The sequence below is a fragment of the Tachyglossus aculeatus genome, chromosome 18 (assembly GCF_015852505.1).
Source record: "Tachyglossus aculeatus isolate mTacAcu1 chromosome 18, mTacAcu1.pri, whole genome shotgun sequence".
NCBI lineage: Eukaryota > Metazoa > Chordata > Mammalia > Monotremata > Tachyglossidae > Tachyglossus > Tachyglossus aculeatus.
In genome coordinates, this window is record NC_052083.1 from 38,360,179 (window position 1) to 38,382,201 (window position 22,023).

The 22,023-nt window shown below is 46.6% G+C and overlaps 1 protein-coding gene across 1 annotated transcript in view; it reads left to right on the forward strand.

Moving 5' to 3' along the window:
• The window catches only part of MAST2 (microtubule associated serine/threonine kinase 2), a 165,076-nt gene that overhangs the window by 100,789 nt on the left and 42,264 nt on the right, over positions 1-22,023 (forward strand). Inside the window, 4 exon segments of the mRNA XM_038760010.1 lie at positions 5,392-5,483; positions 10,320-10,395; positions 14,357-14,377; positions 16,639-16,717. Of these exon segments, the coding sequence (XP_038615938.1) occupies positions 5,392-5,483; positions 10,320-10,395; positions 14,357-14,377; positions 16,639-16,717 (268 nt within the window).

Here is a 22,023-nt window from a genome sequence, read left to right on the forward strand (position 1 = left end):
GGTCGTCAAATCGCCAGGAACGCAACCCCCATTTGTCATCATCATCATCATCAATCGTATTTATTGAGCACTTACTATGTGCAGAGCACTGTACTAAGCGCTTGGGAAGTACAAATTGGCAACATATAGAGACAGTCCCTACCCAACAGTGGGCTCACAGTCTAAAAGGGGAAGACAGAGAACAAAACCAAACATACTAACAAAATAAAATAAATAAATAGAACAGGTCTACCAACTCTGTTATATTGTCCTCTCCCAAGCGCTTAGTACAGTACTCTGAGTACACAGCGTACAGAGGGGGAGCTAGACATTACTATAAATAAATTACCGAAGTATATGTAGAGTGCACTGGGGCTGAGGGTGGGGTAAATAAAGGATGCAGGTCCACAGGCAACTTCACTTTGGCCAAGGCCCCCGACTATCGTCCCTTGATTCAGCGAGGTGAAATGAAACACTTCGTGGCTTTATTAGGATGGGACATTCTGTTCGATTTGCTATTTCAAGGTAGGAAAGCCATCCATACGTCACAAGGGCGGGCTATAAAGTTGATGTTCCCTTTGCCGGTAAGAGGTGGGAAGGTTGCAGGAATGGTAGTAGAGTTAATTAAGGTGGGAATACTTTCGAAATACTGATGAACTCTGGCCTAGGTAAGCCACGTGCTTATTAGGAGGAGGTAAACGGTCAGTGTCTGGTTTGGCGAGTAGACAATTTGCCCCGTTCTGAAAGGATTGACAGCCCCCCTGATGTCACCTGTATCAAATTCTAACCACCTCTCCCCCTTCCCACCCCACCCTTGAGCGAATGGGTAACGCACTGAGAACGACGTGAAATTGAACACCAAGGAACATATTCATTGGAAAAAGTTTGGACCCTAGTACGTGCCCAATACGTATTTTATTTTAAACTAGGCCCCGCTGCTTTTGGAACGGACGAGTGTAAGAAATGTGTGGAGCAAGATCCTTCTGCTGCAATGGAAAATTATTTCAGGTCTCATTAAACTGAGCCAGCCCACCCGTATCATCATCATCATCATCGATCGTATTTATTGAGCGCTTACTGTGTGCAGAGCACTGTACTAAGCTCTTGGGAAGTACAAGTTGGCACCATATAGAGACAGTCCCTATCCAAAAGTGGGCTCACAGTCTAAAAGGGGGAGACAGAGAACAAAACCAAATGTACTAACAAAATAAAATAAATAGAATAGATATGTACAAGTAAAATAAATAGAGTAACAAATATGTACAAACATAAATACATATATACAGGTGTTGTGGGGAAGGGAAGGAGGTAAGATGGGGGGGGTGGAGAGGGGGACGAGGGGGAGAGGAAGGAAGGGGCTCAGTCTGGGAAGGCCTCCTGGAGGAGGTGAGCTCTCAGTAGGGCCTTGAAGGGAGGAAGAGTGCTAGCTTGGCAGATGGGCAGAGGGAGGGCATTGTGAATGCCCGTATGTGAATTGGTGGGTCAGAGAATCAATCGTATTTATTGAGCGCTTACTGTGTGCAGAGCACTGTACTAAGCACTTATAATAATAATAATGATAACATTTATTAAGTGCTTACTATGTGCAAAGCACTATTCTAAGCTCTTGGGAGGTTACAAGGTGATGAGGTTGTCCCACGGAGGGCTCACAGTCTTCACCCCCATTTTACAGATAAGGATGAATTTCAGGCCAGCCTTCTTCACAACGGTGAAATTGAACACCAAGGAACACATTCGTTGGAAGAAGTTGGGGACCTACTACAGTAGAAATAGGAAGTGCTCAGTAAATACCATTCATTCATTCATTCATTCAATCAATTGTATTGAGCGCTTACTGTGTGCAAAGCACTGTACTAAGCGCTAGAGACTTCTAGAAGACTGTCTAGGCTTCTAGACTGTGAGCCCACTGTTGGGTAGGGACCATCTCTATATGTTGCCAACTTGGACTTCCCAAGCGCTTAGTACAGTGCTCTGCACACAGTAAGTGCTCAATAAATACGATTGATTGATTGATAGAGAAGCAGCGTGGCTCATTGGAAAGAGCCCGGGCTTTGGAGTCAGAGGTCATGGGTTCAAATCCCGGTTCTGCCAATTGTCAGCTGTGTGACTTTGGGCAAGTCCCTTCAATCAATCAATCAGTTACCTCATCTGTAAAGTGGGGATTAAGACTGTGAGCCCCTAGTGGGACAACCTGATCACCTTGTATCCTCCCCAGTGCTTAGAACAGTGCTTTGCACATAGTAAGCGCTTAACAAATGCCATCATTATTATTATTATTATTATTATTATTATTATTATCATTATTATTGGGAATGCCCTCCCTCTGCCCATCCGCCAAGCTAGCTCTCTTCCTCCCTTCAAGGCCCTGCTGAGAGCTCACCTCCTCTAGGAGGCCTTCCCAGACTGAGCCCCTTCCTTCCTCTCCCCCTCGTCCCCCTCTCCATCCCCCCCATTTTACCTCCTTCCCTTCCCCACAGCACCTGTATATATGTATATATGTTTGTACATATTTATTACTCTATTTATTTATTTTGCTTGTACATATCTATCCTATTTATTTTATTTTGTTAGTATGTTTGGTTTTGTTCTCTGCCTCCCCCTTTTAGACTGTAAGCCCACTGTTGGGTAGGGACTGTCTCTATATGTTGCCAATTTGTACTTCCCAATCGCTTAGTACAGTGCTCTGCACATAGTAAGCGCTCAATAAATACGATTGATGATGATGATGATGATGATGATGGGAAGTACAAGTTGGCCACTGAATGGTTACCCCATAGCTTCTCTTTTCAGGGTAAGCAACCCCAAACCTTCCCCCCAGGGGACACGTTTTCTGTCCTTTTAATCATCATCAATCGTATTTATTGAGCGCTTACTATGTGCAGAGCACTGTACTAAGCGCTTGTTTGTCCTTGTCGTTCTTGTCACGCTCTTCTGCTCCTTCCCCGGCCATACAGCCCTCCCAGAGTGTGTTTTCACGACCCAAGGTGAAATTCTGCCACCCTTTGCCAGTGCCTGTCGGTCACGTTAGAACACGATAAATGTTGGAAGAAACTGCTGTGAGTGTGTGTGCGTTTGCTGTAATGCGATTTTTCCTTAACATGGAGTTTCTCGAGAGCCGAATGGCTACATGATTTCTAATAGGTGTCTGACCAGTATAGAGTTTAACAGAAGTATTTTCCAGCACTTGCTAAATGTGTTCCAGTTGTTGAGGCTTAGAACCAAGGAAACCCGGCCTTGTTCTAAGCCTGTTCACTTGGCAGAAATTTGGCCATCAAAATTTTGAGTTCCTCAGCGGATGGATGCGCTCAATATGTACATTTTTTTCCTCCTTTGACACTATTTGTGATTTTATTCTGAGTATACGAACGACTGTTGGCTATACCTGTCTTTTAAAATTCTGATTGTAAAATGTGGGTCCCTTTTAGGAGGGATGTACTGAGGAAAGCAATTGATTATGCATCTGAGGTGAATTCTGTACCAAAGCCCTTGTGGATGGGACTTACAAGAACGGGACTTAATCTAAAAATTTTGTTAGTAAATTTAGGGACCAGTCCTGTGTGCTGTGCTGCATTTCATGTATCGAAGTGCCCTGAAACACTTATTCCTGTGCTGACATTTCAAGCTCCTCTGAGCCTCCGGCTGTTGGATTTTACAAATGGCATGTAAAGCGGCAGTCGATTTTTGAGTGGGTGTTTGCCCAAAGCATAAAATTCAGTGACACTCGTATTCGTTGGATGGGGGGGTTTTCGTAAGGAAGATGCAGAAAATGCTCCGAATTTGATGGTCGAGCGGGACACTGTCTTCTGGGGCCTGAAAGTTTCACTGACTTTCTCCGACCATTCACCTAAGAGCCTCTCAATGAATGTTAATGGATGACAGTAGTAACCACGGGATTTCCTGGAAAGTCTGTCACTGTTGAGTTCTCGGAGCGCTTAAAATGCAACCTTTGGGCACATTCCTGTTGCTCAAAAGAAATCCCAAACTCCGACTTAAATCCACAAAGGCACGAAAATTAGATGAAACTTGAACCTATGGGTGCACTACTTGGAGGTTAAGTGAAACAATTCCTAACACGCCTTGAAGTGAGCATTAATCCTACATTTAATGACTTGGGTTTGAACCATAGCCTACTGATCAATCAATCAATCAATCAATCGTATTTCTTGAGCGCTTACTGTGTGCAGAACACTGTACTAAGCGCTTGGGAAGTACAAGTCAGCAACACATGGAGACAGTCCCTACCCAACAGCGGGCTCACAGTCTAGAAGGGGGAGACAGAGAACAAAACTGAACATACTAACAAAATAAAATAAATAGAATAGATATGTACAAGTAAGATAAATAAATAAATAGAGTAATAATAGAGTAATAATCAGTAATAATGATCAGTCAGTGATAGTTATTCAGTGTTTACAATATCCAAGCCCAATTTGAGTGCTGAGAAGAATGACAGAGACATTGATTCAGTCATGACCCTTGGCTCTTGGGACCCTGACAGTCTCTAAGGTGGAGGACAGACAAATGGGCTAAAAGTGATATTATCTATCACCCATTGATAATGCATTTGATGCTATCCGATAACAATTATGCTCTTAAGCACTTATTGGTTGCACAGCAACACGCTGACCGCTGAGGTAGATATGATAGCCACAAATTGAAATCAGACTTTGTCCCTGTCCCACACTGGGCTCATTATCTAAGAGGGAGAGAGAGCTGAAATCTCATCCCTATTTTACCAAGGAGGAAACCAAGGCCCGGAGAGATTAGGTGACTTGCCCAAGGTCACACATCAAGCTAGTGGCCGTCCTGGGGCCACTAGAGAAGCGGCGTGGCTCAGTGGAGAGGAGCCCGGGCTTTGGAGTCAGAGGTCATGGGTTCAAACCCCGGCTCCGTCAATTGTCAGCTGTGTGACTTTGGGCAAGTCACTTCACTTCTCTGGGCCTCAGTTACCTCATCTGTAAAATGGGGATTGAGACTGTGAGCCCCACGTGGGACAACCTGATCACCTTGTAACCTCTCTAGCGCTTAGAACAGTGCTTTGCACATAGTAAGCACTTAATAAATGCCGTAATTATTATTATTATTATTATTATTATAATTTCTGACTTGCCATCCCAGACGGCCACCCAGTGGGTCCAATTTCCCACCCAGTGTATTTTTTTTCACTCGATGAGACAGTTGAGCACAAAAATAATAGGCAGAGCCGGGCCCGGCCTACTGTCCGGTGAGCCCTGCTTACACCGGCCTACGAGCCCGGGCCTCCTGCGGCCGGGTGGGCGCGTGGGGTGATGGCCAGTTCCTCAGATTGGAACGAGCCACCGCCTTGGCAGACGTTTTTTTGTGTCGGTGGTTCACGACAGCGCCCGGAAAAAGGCGCTCTTCCAGCTACTCACTGTACGCATTTCGTTGCAGCTGCCGGACCAGTAACCGCAAGAGTCTGATCGTAACGTCCAGCACATCACCGACGTTGCCTCGGCCACATTCGCCTCTCCATGGACACCCAGGTAAACGAGTCCCCACCCCGCGGCTGAAACCCGGAGCAAAGCGGCTTCGGCACAGAAAGTCGCTGCCCTGTCGCTTCCGCCGTAAATTCAGGATTTTGGACCCCCCACGTCAGCGGGCCGTTGAAAAAGCCAGGCCCGACTTGCGGTTCTCATTGTTTCACCGTGTCAGGCACTGTACGTCTTAACATAGGTGTGTGCGCGGTCATCAATCGATCAATTTTATTTATTCATTCGTTCATTGAATCGTATTTATTGAGCACTTACTGTGTGCAGAGCACTGGACTGAGCGCTTGGGAAGGACAAGTTAGCAACATATAGAGACAGTCCCTACCCAGCAATGGGCTCACAGTCTAGAAGGGGGAGACAAACAACAAAACAAAACATGTGGACAGGTGTCAAGTCGTCAGAAATGCCCATCACAATGCACATTTATTGAGCGCTTACCGTGTGCAGAGCACTGTACTAAATGCTTGAGACTACAGTATAACCAACGCATTCCCTGCCCACAATGCGCGTACAGTCTAAAGAGAGAAATTGTTTACTCTCACACCCCACTGCAGAAAAAATATATAAAGGATATTCGAACTCACCCGAGTCGGGTGGGAAGGGTTTTGGCAAAACAGCACCTCGGCTCGAACTTAAAGTTGAGGCTGTAATGGTGGAGAGCAGTTACGACTAATCGATTCATTTACCATCCTTCAAATACAGAGATTTTGCTGACCATAAAAGAAATCCGTGGGTGCGGGGGTGACCAGAAAGGCCTATGGGACTGATCGTCCCCGCCACCCCTAGCCTCCTGGGCTGCTTGCTGTTTGCCACCGCAAATAATTATAATAATAATATTGAGAATAATAATTTCTAATTATTTCTAAAATTAGCAAAAGACTTTTGAAATTTATTTTGGTAGTTGACCCCTTCCGAGTGTCCATCTCTGGTTAGAGAGACAGCATCTCCCTTGATTTGTTGATTGGCTTATCAAATTCTTGTGGGCTCATCACGTTTCTAGTATTAAAAAAAAAATTCAGGTAGCGTGTTCACTAAATCATCATACAATTACAGAGTTGCCTTTTCTAATTAGCTCACCAAAGCATCACTTAATGGTTTGTAAGAAGGATGGCAATGAACAGCATGTTGAGAAAATCATTCTTGTTTTCAGCTTGGCGAGCTTTTCATTCTTAGCCAGTTTAACGACTCGTTTTTTTTTTCCCGTAATGCGTTTTGATGGCCTGTGGAAAATCAGTTGATCCATCACCGCGCCAATCCCTGCCGACAAGGTTGGACAGCCTCCTTGGGCAGGCCGGGAAAATTCCCACGATGGGCAAGAAATGGGCTAGCGATTCGGAGTGGATGCTCCAGGGGGAAAACACCCTTTTCTTTTTTTTATGGTGTGTGCCAGGCACTATACTAAGCACTGGGTTTGGACACAGCCCTTGTCCGACATATGGCTTACAGTCATAATCACCGTTGCAGAGATAAGGGAACTGAGGCACAGAGCGGTTAAGTGAGTTGCCCAAGGTCACACAGCAGTAAGGAGCGGAGCCGGGAGTAGAACCCAGGTCTACTGTCTCCTATGGCGGCATTCTTTCCATTGGGCCAAACTGCTTCTCATTTCTCCATTCCCTCTCCTCTCGGCATCACCTGTGCCCCATGCAGGTGAGGGACTCAGTCCAACCTGAATAGCTTGTGTAATAACAATAACTGTGGTATTTGTTAAGCGCTTACTATGTGCCAGGCACTGTACTAAGCACTGGGGTGGGTACAAGCAAATTGGGTTGGACACAGCCCCTGTCCCACATGGGGCTCACAGTCTCAGTCCCCATTTTACAGATGGGGTAACGGAGGCTCAGAGAATAATAATAATGATGGTATCTGTTAAGTATTTAATGTGTGTCAAGCATGAGACAACTTGCCCATTGTCACACGGAAGACAAGTGGCAGAGCAGGGATTAGAAGCCATTCATTCATTCACTCATTCAGTCGTATTTATTGAGCGCTTACTGTGTGAAGAACACTGTACTAAGCGCTTGGGAAGTCCAAGTTGGCAACATACAGAGACGGCCCCTACCCAACAGTGGGCTCACAGTCTAGAAGGGGGAGACAGAGAACAAAACATATTAACAAAATAAAATAAGTAGAATAAATATGCACAAGTAAAATAAATAGAGTAGTAAATATGTACAAGCCATGGCCTCCTGACACTATCCACTGTTCCATGCTGCTGCTTCTTCCGCAGCGCTTAGTACAGTGCCTGGCCCGGAGTAAGCGCTTACCAAATACCAAAAGAAAAAAAGACTATGCCAGTCTGGGTGGGTCAGCCACAGCCCGGAGGTCACAGTGCCTTTAAGTGTTGGCTCCACTAGGCACAGAAACCTTGTCAGGGTTTGCCAGGCTCAGGCCGAGGAAGGTGTGGGCCTTTCAGGGTAAGCCAGAGCACGACTCCTAGGATGCCCCGGGCCCTCGAAGTTCTTCCCAGTGGAAATGTTCCCTGCCCACCGGGAAACCCAGATCCTCTGACTCCCAGCTGGGCTCTTTTCCTGGGACACACTGCTTCTCAAGTCCGGCAGACAAATTCTGTCCCCGTTCCCTCAACGGTTTGCATCCATCCGACCAACGGGACTTACCCCCGTTCCATCTGGAAACTAGAGGCAATTGGAGGCTCCCAAGCCCGGGCTCTTTCCCTGGGACACGCTGCTTCTCAAATCCGGCAGACAGATTCTGTCCCCGTTCCCTCAACGGTTCACATCCATCCGACCAACGGGACTTACCCCCGTTCCATCTGGAAACTAGAGGCAATTGGAGGCTCCCAATCCCAGGCTCTTTCCCTGGGACACGCTGCTTCTCAAGTCCGGCAGACAAATTCTGTCCCCGTTCCCTCAACGGTTCACATCCATCCGACCAACGGGACTTACCCCTGTTCCATCTGGAAACTAGAGGCAAATGGAGGCTCCCAAGCCCGGGCTCTTTCCCTGGGACGCGCGGCTTCTCAAATCCGGCAGACAAATTCTTTCCCCGTTCCCTCAACGGTTCACATCCATCCAACGGGACTTACCCCTGTTCCATCTGGAAACGAGAGGCAAATGGAGACATCAGCTGGATTTGCTGCAGAGAAAATGAGACATTTAGGCACCCCAGGAACCACCAAATTGTCCGTCTGGGGGGAAAGCATGAAGGAGCCAGCACCAAATCCCCTAAAAAAAGATCTGAAGGAGCAATTATCAGATGATGATGATCGTTAATCTGAGAGGATGAAAATGTATTCTTTCCTATTCCGGTGTGGCTCCTAAAGGTTCCCAAATAACGGTCTGATTGCAAATATAGAACACCTGAGGAGGTAGAGGACACTCCCGCATGGATGGGACACATTATTTCACCACACAGCATATTTTTCTGAGTGGTTTGTACCGCCTTGGTCCCAGAAGTTTGTGAATGGGTGACTTGCCTTTCATATGCTGCAGTAGGGCCCTGTGCTTAAATAGCCCGGGATGCTCACTCCAGGAAATTGCAGTCCCCTGATGTTTGAATGGCGTTTTTATTCCGAATCGGGCCATTGAGAGGAGAAACAATGAGTCGTGACTGTGTTCCCCGAATATCTCAACTCGGGGCAAACGCAGGGTGTAGTTTTTCTTCCTTGCTACAGCTTACCCTGGATGCACCAGGGAGTTGGAGTTTGTTGCTTTAATTAAAACTGTGTCTCTGAATTTCCATTTACAAGGCAGTCATGTGTTGCGAATAGCGTAAAGGCTTTCTCATTACTCCAGTTGTTTTTCAGCTGCTTTCCTGTTCATCTTTCTGATTGAAATGCACAAGCTGAGCTTAGCACCCTTCCCTTGTCCTGAAAGCTGACTATTAGGTTGAGCTGCGAGCTTTCAGAATCAAGTAAAAAGGGAGGAAATGAAAGGACATTTAGTCAAAAGCCTGGGTTAGTTTTACAGACCGGACCAGAATCACCACGAGGAGATGTGGTCATTTGCAAAACGCATTTCCTACTTCCAATCAATCGATGGTATTTGTTGAGCGCTTACTGCGTGGCTTAGTGGAAAGAGCACGGCCTTGGGAGTTAGGGGACGTGGGTTCTCATCCTGACTTTGCCACTTGTCTGCTGTGTGGCCTCATGCAAACCACTTAACTTCTCTGTGCCTCACTTACCTCATCTGTAAAATGGGGATTAAGACTTTAAGCCCTACGTGGGACAACCTGATTAGCTTGAATCTACCCCAGCGTTTAGGAAAGTGATAGGAACCTAGTAAGCACTTAACAAATACCATTATTTCTATTACTATATGCAGAGCACTGTACTGCGTGCTTGGGAGAGCACAATACAACAGAATTGTGCAGACCCATTCCCTGCCCATAACGAGCTTACGGTCTGGAGGGGAAGGCAGACATTAATCTGAATAAATAAGTACTTCATAATATATATTTTGAAGAAACATCCATAAGTGCTAGGGGGCTGGGGTTGGTTCCGTTCACCTTGGTTCTGTCCCCCCCCCCCCATCCGCCCTGCCTTACCTCCTTCCCCTCCCCACAGCACCTGTATATATGTTTGTACATATTTATTACTCTATTTTATTTGTACATATTTATTCTATTTATTTTATTTTGTTAATATGTTTTGCTTTGTTCTCTGTCTCCCCCTTCTAGACTGTGAGCCCACTGTTGGGTAGGGACCGTCTGTATATGTTGCCACCTTGTACTTCCCAAGCGCTTAGTCCAGTGCTCTGCACACAGTAAGCGCTCAATAAATACGATTGAATGAATGAATGAATGAATTACGCTTCCTCACCCGAAGAGGGACTAAGAATTGATCGTGCTTTTCTGTGTCTTCTCAAATCACAGGTAGCAGTCCTCTGGACAGCCCCCGAAACTTCTCTCCAAATGCACCTGCTCACTTTTCCTTTGTCCCTGCCCGCAGGTAAGTTCCTAAGAATGGCTTGGCCGGGCCTGGCACGCGAATGCCACCCTACACGGTTGCCCCTTCTCCGGAGCAATCGCAGTGGCAGTGTCGCTTCGGAGTGGACATTTGGCTTCAATTTTTAAATTCCCCTCGGCTTCCTCATTGGCACTCCTCCGCTAACCCCCCTGGCTCTCTCCCCCACAGGAACACTCAATTTAGGTGGAAGGGTGAACCGGGGGGCCCTGTTTTCTGCTTGCACTTTTAGAGGTGAAGCTTGTGTTTAGCTTCTTCCAGAGCCTAATTGGCCGCTTTGAAAAAACCTGATCTGCATGGAAATGGATTGATTAAAAAATGCTAATGCCGTAGGGCAGCAAATCCTCCTGCTGTGAAGGTAGAAAGAGGAACAGAGGTGTAGAGAGTCAAGACAGTGAGGGGTTAGGAAGTATTGTCACAAAGCCCCGTACTATCTTTCCAATGGGGCATTTTGTGGGCAGCAAAAGTCACACCAGCCTGTTTTAGTTGCCGTTGTGGTGATGGCTCCCTGGGTGTCAGGCCCAAGTCCAAAGACCGAGCAGCCTTTCCACATCGTTCAGTAAATTGATGGTGTTTATTGAGCGCTGACTGTGTGCAGAGCACTGTTCACCCAGCACGTTGAGGGAGTGATTTTTTTTTTTCCTAACATCACACTGCCACCTGAGGTGAGACTGAATCAGGTCAGTCGGTCAGTCTGGCTTTTATTCATTCATTCAATCGTATTTATTGAGCGCTTACTGTGTGCGGAGCACTATACTAAGCGCTTGGGAAGTCCAAGTTGGCAACATACTGAGACTGTCCTTACCCAACAGTGGGCTCAAAGTCTAGAAGGGGGAGACAGAGAACAAAATCAATCAATCAATCAATCGTATTTATTGAGCGCATACTATGTGCAGAGCACTGTACTAAACTGTACTAAACTAAACTGTACTAAACTAAACTGTACTAAACAAAACAAAACATGTTAACAGAATAAAATAAATAGAATAAATATGTACAAGTAAAATAAATAAATAAATAGAGTAATAAATACATACAAACATATGTACATATATACAGGTGCTGTGGGGAAGGGAAAGGGGTAAGGTGGGGGGGGATGGAGAAGGGGAGGAGGGGGAGAGGAAGGAGGGGGCTAAGTCTGGGAAGGCCTTTTATTGAGCACTTTACTGTGTTCAGAGCACTGTATTAAGCGCTTGGGAGAGGACAGTGGGACTGAATACGTAGTCACTTTCCCTGCTCACAACAAGTTTACAGTCTACAGGTCTAAGAAATCGGTAAGACTCGGCAATGAAGCAGAGTGTAGCACTGCTCTTAATCGCAGAATCAAATAATCGCCACCCAAATAATCGCCACCCAACTGCCTTGTATCAGAGCTTTACTCCCCCAGACTTTATTCCCATGGTTAATTTACCCACAGGGTATTTTCAGGATCGCAGTCTTCTCTGGGGAAAGTAAAGTTCGGCAGGGTGACTAGACTGCCCTCTCCGTAGTTACGGCAGGGAAGTCAGACAGTAGTGTTCATTGAGCGCTTACTGTGTGCAGAGCGCTGTACTAAGCACTTGGGAGAGTGCAATAAAACAATATATCAGGCACATTCCCTGCCCGCAATGAGCTTACTCCCTGCCCACAAAGATCCTCTGTGCTTTATATTTTGTTTAAAAAAAAAAGAGACTTATTTCAAAGGGCACCCATTGTTGGTCCGTAATCCAGCTGACTTCTTTCGGCTCTAGCGGTATCAAAATGGTTTCTGCCGTAACTCTGGAAATGGGTCGCCTCTCCCGTCCATCAATCGATCGTATTTGTGGAGCACTTACTGCTCCCATCACGGCTACCTGTGTAGCCGTGTTCTTCACCGTCCGCTTTTCTTAGGGGAGAAGGGCCTCCCGAGAGCACAGTGGACCGTTCTCAGGTGGAGAGTCCCGGAGGAACGCAACTTGGATTGTCGGGCCGAGAACAGCCCTGAGCATTAAGCAGACTTAAGAACCTTACTAATGCCTGGCTGTGGTCCTAGCTAATGGCTCCTGCACTAAATACTGTTGGCAAGGAGGAAAAAACACCACCACAGGCCTCTGAAAAGGAAATCAAGCCGAAAAGTAACGTGCATAAATGCACAAATGTGCATTAGTTTAGGACTTGAGGAAGCATCAGACTCTTAATGCTTCTCTTCTGTCCTTCCCCTGCACACATCATCATCACCTTTGTCGGGCTAGCGTGGTTTGGGCAGAAAAACAAGAGGGCGGAGAAAAGGGCTCTCTGTCAACAGAAGAAAAGCTGGGGGCCCGTGAGAGGACGAGGTTAGATGAGCAGATCCCAAAGTCTCAACCTGTTTTCGTCAAACTCTTGAAATTATTCTCAAAAGCTGTTGTTTACAAGAGCAGTGTTTGACACACAGTAAGCACTTAACAAAAGAAAGAAGAAAGGACACTAACGTGGGACCTGCCCAGTTTCTCCTGTTAACATCTCAAGAATACCAGTGCATCTGGACCCTTTTAAAGGGACTGGAATTTTCCACCTTTTTGTTGTTGTTCTTAGGGGTTTATTTATTTATTTATTTGGAAAAGAGAGCCCGTGAAATTTGGAATGTGGGCTGTTTGCCTTCATTTTTAATAAACGGACATGTGCACATTGCCCCCCAAATTTACCGAACCTCAAAATGCCTACTTCTGGCTGAGAAATCTGTGGCTCAGTAGCCCCTGAAGGCCTGGCTTTACGTTGGCCGGCTCCAGAAAGAATTGGGACGCCGTAATCTGTAGTGGGGTCCACTTCTCTTGCTTGTACCGTGGGAGTCCCCAAAGCCATCCCTGCCCAACTCATTCTACTTCCCTTTATTGCTCAGGTCCTAGAAGGTTTTCCCGGACTTTCCCGGCCCTCTGGTAACTGCTCCTGAACATCCTCGTCAAGGGACGAGGCTGCCGGAAGTCCCTTAATTGAATGCAGCGATGGTATTTGCTGGGGATCCATCAGTTGTATTTTTCAGTGCTTACTATGTGCAGAGCACTGTACTAACCACTTGGGAAAGTACAATACTGAGTTGGCGGATTCATTTCCTGCCCACCAGGAGCTCACGGTCCACGGGGGCAGACTGACATTAATACGATGCTGGGGGTGAACTCTAGAAGACTCACCGCTAGATCAAATCGGAGGAAAGAAACTCCCATAAACAGACAACTTGAAGTTGACACTTCTGTGTCTGTAGACTGTAAATTCGTTATGGAAGGGGAATGTGTCCACTAATCTACTGTCTCATACTCTCCCAATCGCTGAGTACAGTGCTCTGCACACGGTGCTCAATAAATTACTATTATTATTATGGTATATTTTAAGCACTTACTATATGCCGAGAAGGTAATCAGGTTGTCCCACGTAGGGCTCACAGTTTTAATCTCCATTTTACAGATGAGGTAACTGAGGCACAGAGAAGTTAAGTGGCTTGCCCAAGGTCACACAGCAGTAAACAAATGGCGGAGCCAGGATTAGAACCCATGTCCTCTGACTCCCAAGTCTGTGCTCTTTCCACTGAGCCATGCTGCTTCCCCGGTGCCAATGATTGATCGATTAAAACGTTTACGGTTCCAGTCCCAGTCTGGACTCCTCTTCTCCCACCTCCCCGCCAAAAGGGACGTTCTCTTTCTCAATCAATCAATCAATCGTATTTATTGAGCGCTTACTGTGTGCAGAGCACTGTACTGAGCGCTTGGGAAGTACAAGTTGGCAACATATAGAGACAGTCCCTACCCAACGGTGGGCTCACAGTCTCATTCATTCTATCGTATTTATTGAGCGCTTACTGTGTGCAGAGCACTGTACTAAGCGCTTACATGCAACGTGGCCACGTAGCTTTTGAAGAAGCGAACATACAGCAGAGTGATTGGTTCCTTTGTCCCATTCAGTATTCCCTCGGATTTTACTTGGTACTGACTTCCCCTCTACGCTCTCTCCATTACAGCCATGGACACAGAGCAGACAGGTAACGGGGCCACGATCGATATATCTGCTATTTATATATATATGTAGTTAACGTGTGCTAATTTCGCATGATTTTGCATGCTTGCATTGTGTGCGTCCAGTGGGTTTATGCTCCGTTGTGACCCTATTCAGGCATTCAGCTCTTGCTGATTGGGAAGAAAAATTAGACTCCTTCATGAGCAAATAGAGTTTGCCTCAACGACTTCCAAGTCAAGACTTTTTATGACGGTCAGAGACACCAACTGACCTCTAATCACTTTGAGCCAGGAATGGCTAGTTTCACACTCTCATCCTCAGACTGTCCCTTGCTGATCTTCCTCAGGTTATCCTCTTGGTCTAATAGCGAGGATTGTAATTATCTCCCAGAAACTTGAGCATTAAACCGGGGTCGGCAAATTTCCAAAGATAAAAAGCCACGTCGCCAATCACAGAATGCTACTGATTTTCTTAGAGGGAAGTCAGGGAGTTCTTCATGGCCGGGAAGGTTTAATACTCAGCCATTGCATTTTTCATTAGAGTAGTTCTGGGGGGAAAATCAGCAAGCCTTTGTTCTTGCCCTCTTCTCTAATAATGGGAGAATGGTTTGAGTTTCAAGTCATTTGAAAGCTCAAGTTGATGAACAGAAGTTGATGTATTTGCAAAATAGGTGGGTTTTTTTTTCTTTATTTGCCTCTGTGTTTTGAAGGCATCAGTTTCTCTTCAAGCCTCATCATCCTAGTTCTGTTGAATTTCAGAGAAATTGTGGTAAACTGCGGCATTCATTGCTCTGCCGGCCTCTTCACGTGCTTTGTGGTCCAGATTTAATCCAAACTTAGCACAGATGATTCCAAGGCAACCTGCTGAAAATTGATGTCACTAGGAAAGGGCTTTGGATCGCTTCCTCCTTTGCCCATCATTCTGGCCCTAACCTTGTGCGATTGTTTTCTCTTTTATACTTTTAAGTGCTTTAATAGTAAATGTAACTTCCTTCCCATTGCTTCCTGGCCTTTATGGTCAGTCTGCCTAGAAGGAATCAGGAAGTGGAGACCGTACCGGGAAATGGCTTCCCGGCACTGGGGCAAAAGCTGAGCCTAAATAGGGTTGCCGTTCAAACGTGCCGTGTGTCTGTTTGAAACCATGACCCTCCGCTGATGTCGCATGCAGCATGAACAGCCGTCGGCTACGCTTTCTAGTAGCCAACCCGTGTCGTAGTTGTTGTCGGGCGCAAGGATGATGAACTCCAACGAATGCCCACGCTGGCAAGTTCCTGGCGGCCCCTGGGTTTGCCATTTGTAATCCAGTTTTTCAGTCCAGTAGCCAGGCTCTTGCCTGGTCATCCCGTTTCCACCCAAACAAATGGGATTCCCCGATCACACCCGACTAGGGAAAAAGTTGGTGGATTTAAATCCCCTGTTGCACTCAATTGGATTTTGGCCTAACTGGTTTAGCCTTCCCTGTTGCAGATTAAATATCGCCCTGCATGCGAGTAAAATAGGTAAATGGCAGTTCATCCTTTCTACGGAACACGGGGCACTGGCTTGAAGTCGTAGCGCTCTGTAAATGGGGATCTGTCGAGAAATGTTTTATTCAAGGGCAACACTTCCTGCATAAAGCCAAATAAATTTCATTACCCTCTTTTTCTGAGGGCTTCAGAGGGGAATTTAAGGTACCTTGAGCAGGAAATCTTCAAATGGATATCGGGGTTTCCAAGAGGCTTGAGCACATGATTCATTCTCTTCCCAGTGTGATGATGCGCTTTGGCCGCTTTCCCGGTTGTCAGTCTCATTGTGTTCGGGAGCTTCTGTGCGAGCACATCACATGTCTCTCTGTTAGCGACTGGAGATGGAGAGAGAGTCTTCCACGTGCGGCGAAAAAGCCAATAACCCTTCCTTTTATGTAGTCAATAGGGAAGGAAATTACATCTGGGGACTCAAGAGCGGGCCTGTTTGGAGAAAACCATCTCCGAGGGAATGCATACCCTCGTGTGATCCGTTTTATGGGATTTATCCTAAGAGCAGGTCACTGGCCAGTGGTTCTGAAGTGAGGGAAACCAAATCTGCTGTGGATCATAAAACTGTTGCGCCGTGGGCTTTGGCCCTCACTACTCAGGCCTTGACCAAGGCAGCTGCTTTGGGGGCCAAGATCCCTCCTGCCCCCATTGAGGTCTGCCAGATTCTCTGCAGCCTCCTAAATAAGGACTCCGTGAGGAAAACTAGGGGAAAGGGGGAAGGCCTTGGTGGTTTCCGCCTCAGACAATCGCCTAACCTGCCTTTTCTGTCACAGGACGGATGGACGTCGCTGGTCCCTGGCATCTTTGCCTTCCTCGGGCTACGGGACCAACACTCCCAGTTCGACGGTTTCAGTAAGTAATAAGAATTCTTCCTAATAATAATAATCAGTGATATTTGTTAAGAGCTTACTTTGTGTCAGGCACTGTACTGAGCGCTGGAGTGGATACAAGCAAACTGAGTTGGACACAATCCGTATCAATCAATCAATCAATCGTATTCAGCGCTTACTGTGTGCAGAGCACTGTAGTAAGCGCTTGGGAAGTCCAAGTTGGCAACATATAGAGACGGTCCCTACCCAACAGTGGGCTCACAGTCTAGAAGGGGGAGACAGAGAACAAAACCAAACATGTTAACAAAATCAAATAAATAGAATAGATGTGTACAAGTAAAATAAATAAATAGAGTAATAAATCCGTACAAACATATATCCATATATCCAGGTGCTGTGGGGAAGGGAAGGAGGTAAGGTGGGGGGGATGGAGAGGGGGACAAGCGGGAGAGGAAGGAAAGGGCTCAGTCTGGGAAGGCCTCCTATCCTGCTTAGGGCTCACTGTCTTAATCCCCATTTTACAGATGAGGGAACTGAGGCACAGAGAAGTGAAGTGACTTGCCCAAGGCCACACGGCAGACAAACGGAGGAGCCACCATTAGAACCCATGTTCAATTTGTATCCAGCCCCTCTCTCCCATCTCCTTCCAGTTTTACAAGCCTGTGGAAAAATTAGGCTTCATTTGAATTGTGTTTTTTGGTTTGTTCTTTTTAGTTCCTCGCGGAAAGTGTTAGTTTGGGAAATACAATTTGCTACTTTGGTGATGCTTTTTGTCCCTCCTCCCTCCCCTTCCCCCCACCGCCCCCAAGTTGAGGAAAGTAAGAAGGAAGGAAATCATTTGTTAAATCAATTTTGTAAACGCAGGATTGCCCCAATTGGAGAGGGGGAGTCCTTTTCTCACATAAGTTAAGCTTTGCATATCTTTCCTTTGTGATTCAAAGCAGTGAGCAGCAGCGTGGCTCAGTGGAAAGAGCCGGGGCTTTGGAGTCAGACGTTATGGGTTCAAATCCCAGCTCCACCAGTTGTCAGCTGTGTGACTTTGGGCAAGTCGCTTCACTTCTCTGGGCCTCAGTTCCCTCATCTGTAAAATGGAGATGAAGACTGTGAGCCCCCCCATGGGACAACCTGATCACCTTGTAACCTCCCCAGCGCTTAGAACAGTACTTTGCACATAGTAAGCACTTAATAAATGCCATCATCATCATTATTATTATTATTAGCTAGCTGTTTTAGGCGATCTTATTTTCTCCTGAAGAAATCACTGGAGAGCGAGGCCTCCTCATTGCCCAGCATGTGACAGGGTGAGAAATACTTTTCACCACGCTTCGTTTGCAACTCAGGCTTGAAATGAGGGAATTTGACGCAAAGGGCGAGGCAGGTGAGAGAGTAAGGGACATGAAAAGGGCCTGGGAGAGGGGAGACCTGAGGGCCAGCCCGGACTTGGCCCATAATAATAAATAATTATAATTATGGTATTTGTTAAGCACTTACTATGTGCCAGGCACTGTACTCAGCACTGAGCCACGACCTGGACGCGCTTGGCCGGACCAGAAGCTTTTCGTTTCCTGCTTTCCCCATCTTGGAAGTCAGCAAACGGCTCCCTGCCTTTTTCCCCACCGGGGTGTTGGGAGGGTCAGGAACATAATTAGTAAGCTGCCTTGAGCTTTTAAGCAGCGGTGCTAAAATATATAGGTGATGCTACTTTTCATTTTTTTTTTATGGTATTTAAGTGCTTACTGTGCACTTTACTAAGCGCTGGGATAGATACAAGATAATCAGGTGGGGCACACAGTCTTAATCCCTACTTTACAGATGAGGTAACTGGGACCCAAAAAGGTTGTGTTAATAATAATTATAGTATTTGTTAAGCGCTTACTATGTTCCGGGCACAGTACTAAGCACTGGGGTGGATGCAAGCAAATTGGGTTGGGCATTCATTCAATTGTATTTATTGAGCGCTTACTGTGTGCAGAGCACTGTACTAAGCACTTGGGAAGTAAAAGTTGGCAACATATAGAGACGGTCCCTACCCAACAACGGGCTCACAGTCCGTCCAAGTGATTAGCCCAAAGTCACCCATCAATCAGTGGTATTTATTGAGTGCTTACTGTGTGGCGCACATAGAAAGCGCTCCGTGAATAGCACTGGTAATGGCGATGATGATGGTGGGCGTTGAAGGAGAACCACAGAATGGGCAAATGTGTGATCGTTCCCCAAGTTGCAGCTTTGGTTTTGCATTACCCACTGGTTTCCCGAACATTACAGGGAAGTTACAGGAGCAGTCCTGAGATTATGAATGCAGAATGCTAACCAGCGTGGCCTAATTCATTCATTCATTCAGTCGTATTTATTGAGCGCTTACTGTGTGCAGAACACTGTACTAAGTGCTTGGGAAGTCCAAGTTGGCAACATATAGAGACGGTCCCTACCCAACAGTGGGCTCACAGTCTAGAAACGGATCCCCTGCCAAGGAGTCAGAAAGACCTGGATTCTAATCCCAGCTCTGCCATTCATTCATTCAGTCATATTAAGCGCTTACTGTGTGCAGAGCACTGGACTAAGCACTTGGAGATATGTTGCCAAGTTGTACTTCCCAAGCGCGTAGTACCGTGCTCTGCACACAGTAAGCGCTCAATAAATACGATTGATTGATTGATTGATTGGAGAAGCAGCGTGGCTCAGTGGGAAGAGCCCGGGCTTTAGAGTCAGAGTTCATGGATTCAAATCCCAGCTCCACCAATTGTCAGCTGTGTGACTTTGGGCAAGTCACGTCATTTCTCTGAGCCTCAGTTCCCTCATCTGTAAAATGAGAGATGAAGACTGTGAGCACCCCCGTGGCACAACTTGATCACCTTGTAACCTCCCCAGCGCTTAAAGTGCTTTGCACATAGTAAGTAAGCGCTTAATAAATGCCATCATTATTATTATTATTATTATTATTATTATTATTGACTAGTCTCTTCACTTCTCTGGGCCTCAGTTTCCTCATCTGTAAAATGGGAATTAAGACTGTGAACCCCATGTGGGACATGGACTGTGTCCAACCCGATTAGTTTTTATCTACCCCCAGTGCTTAGTACAGTGCCTGGCACCTAGTAAACGCTTAGCATATATCATTAGAAAAAAAAATTAAACAGTTCACCCTCTGACCCAGGCAGAGACCACCGCACTGGAGGCCCGAACTTGGAAGGTTGTTGGGAAACGTGCCCTGCTTGCCTGCTAGTATTCATCATGGGGATTTTTGTGTAACTTGGGGATCAAAAAGTCTTGTTGATTCTCTTTCCGTCCCTGTGAGCCCTGAGGCTCTTAGTAGGAACCCAGGCCCCTGGCTTACATTTTCGCTCAGATCCAGTATTCCAGGGGCTTCAACAGCTTGGGTGGCTTTCCTCAATTGACTTTTCTCTACTGAATTGAAATGTGACAATCTGGCTGGACTCCCGGCCCTCCACTGTTCTCAAAAGCTCCATTCAGCAAGCGAAGCCAAGGGAGAGCAGATGGACACCTGCAGCGTCGGGAGTGCCGTCTAGCGTCCTCTCACCCTGTCTCTGGGCTCTTCTCTTCCCCGCTTAGGAGGATCGTTGAGAAGTGGGATTTCTCCTGGACATTGCCATTTTGCTGAGACGATTCAAAATCTTTGCTATCCCCGAAGCGTTGGACCCTTTTTTCCCTCCTTCTTCTCAGCTAGAAAGCGCACTTATAACTAAAAAGTCTCCAAATTGCTATTTTTAGCAGTCAGTCCACCCTCAACTATCTCAAATCAGGAGTAGGAGGCCTGGCAAAGTAGTAGGGGAAATGTATTTCAGAATCGGGAACCTATCACTGTTGAATAATAATAATAATTAATAATAATCATAGCTGTTAAGCTCTTACTATGTGCCAAGCACTGTTCCAAGTGCTGGGGTAGATACAAGGTATTCAGGTTGTCCCATGTGGGGCTCTCAGTCTTAATCCCCATTTTACAGATGAGGGAACTGAGGCACAGAGAAGTGAAGTGACTTGCCCAGAGTCACACAGCTGATAAGTGGCAGAGCCGGGGTTAGAGCCCATGACCTTCTAGACTGTGAGCCCACTGTTGGGTAGAGACCGTCTCTATATGTTGCCAACTTGTACTTCCCAAGTGCTTAGTACAGTGCTCTGCACACAGAGAAGCGCTCAATAAATACGATTGATTGATTGATTGATTGATTGACCTCTGACTCCCAAGCCTGTGCTCTTTCCTCCAGTTTTTATTGTTATCCCAGGACGCAAATCCAAACCATGGCTCCAAGAGCACCCGGGAGGATTAAAACGATCAGCAGATAGGTAGAATAATAATAATGATGGCATTTATTAAGCACTTACTATGTGCAAAGCACTGTTCTAAGCTGATCAGGTTGTCCCACGGGGGGCTCACAGTCTTAATCCCCATTTTACAGATGAGGGAACTGAGGCCCGGAGAAGTGAAGTGACTTGCCCAAAGTCACACAGCTGACAGTTGGCAGAGTCGGAATTTGAACCCATGAACTCTGACTCCAAAGCCCGGGCTCTTTCCACTGAGCCACACTGCTTCTCATAGAAGAAGAGAGGTAGTTTCCAGGCAGGACAAAAAAAATTGATAACCACACGCCTGCCTTACTTTGTAATATCCTACAAATTACCTGCTGGTTCACAGCTCTTCTCCGTTGGAGGGGTTTGCCACCGAGGACCCCCATATGAGGCGTACCCGTCAATTGGCTGGCAAACAACTGGCAAAAAGCCGTCCTCCTGTTGGGCAACATCTTACAGCCTCCCTTGGTTCCCCCCTTCCCAGCCTTGGCTGCCCCCTGACCCTCTGGACGTCCTTTCAGACGTAGCGTAGCTCAGTGGGAAAGAGCCCGGGCTTTGGAGTCAGAGGTCATGAGTTCGAGTCCCGGCTCTGCCAATTGTCAGCTGTGTGAGTTTGGGCAAGTCACGCAACTTCTCTGGGCCTCAGTTCCCTCATCTGTAAAATGGAGGTGAAGACTGTGAGCCCCACGTGGGACAACCTGATCACCTTGTAACCTCCCCAGCGCTTAGAACAGTGAGTGCTTTGCACATAGTTAAGTGCTTAATAAATGCCATTATTATTATTATTATTATTATTTCCCTTTAGCCTCCAACCGAAATCTCTCAGGCCCCGGTTTAAGAGAAGCAGCGCGCCCAGTGGAAAGAGCCCGGGCCCGGAAATCAGAGGAGCTCACTTCTAATCCCGACTCTGCCACTTGTCTGCCCTGACCTAGGGCAAGTCACTTCACTTCTCAGGGCGTCAATCACCTCCTCTGCAAAATGACCATGAGCCCCAGATGTGTTATGGAGTAGCAGTGTGGCTCA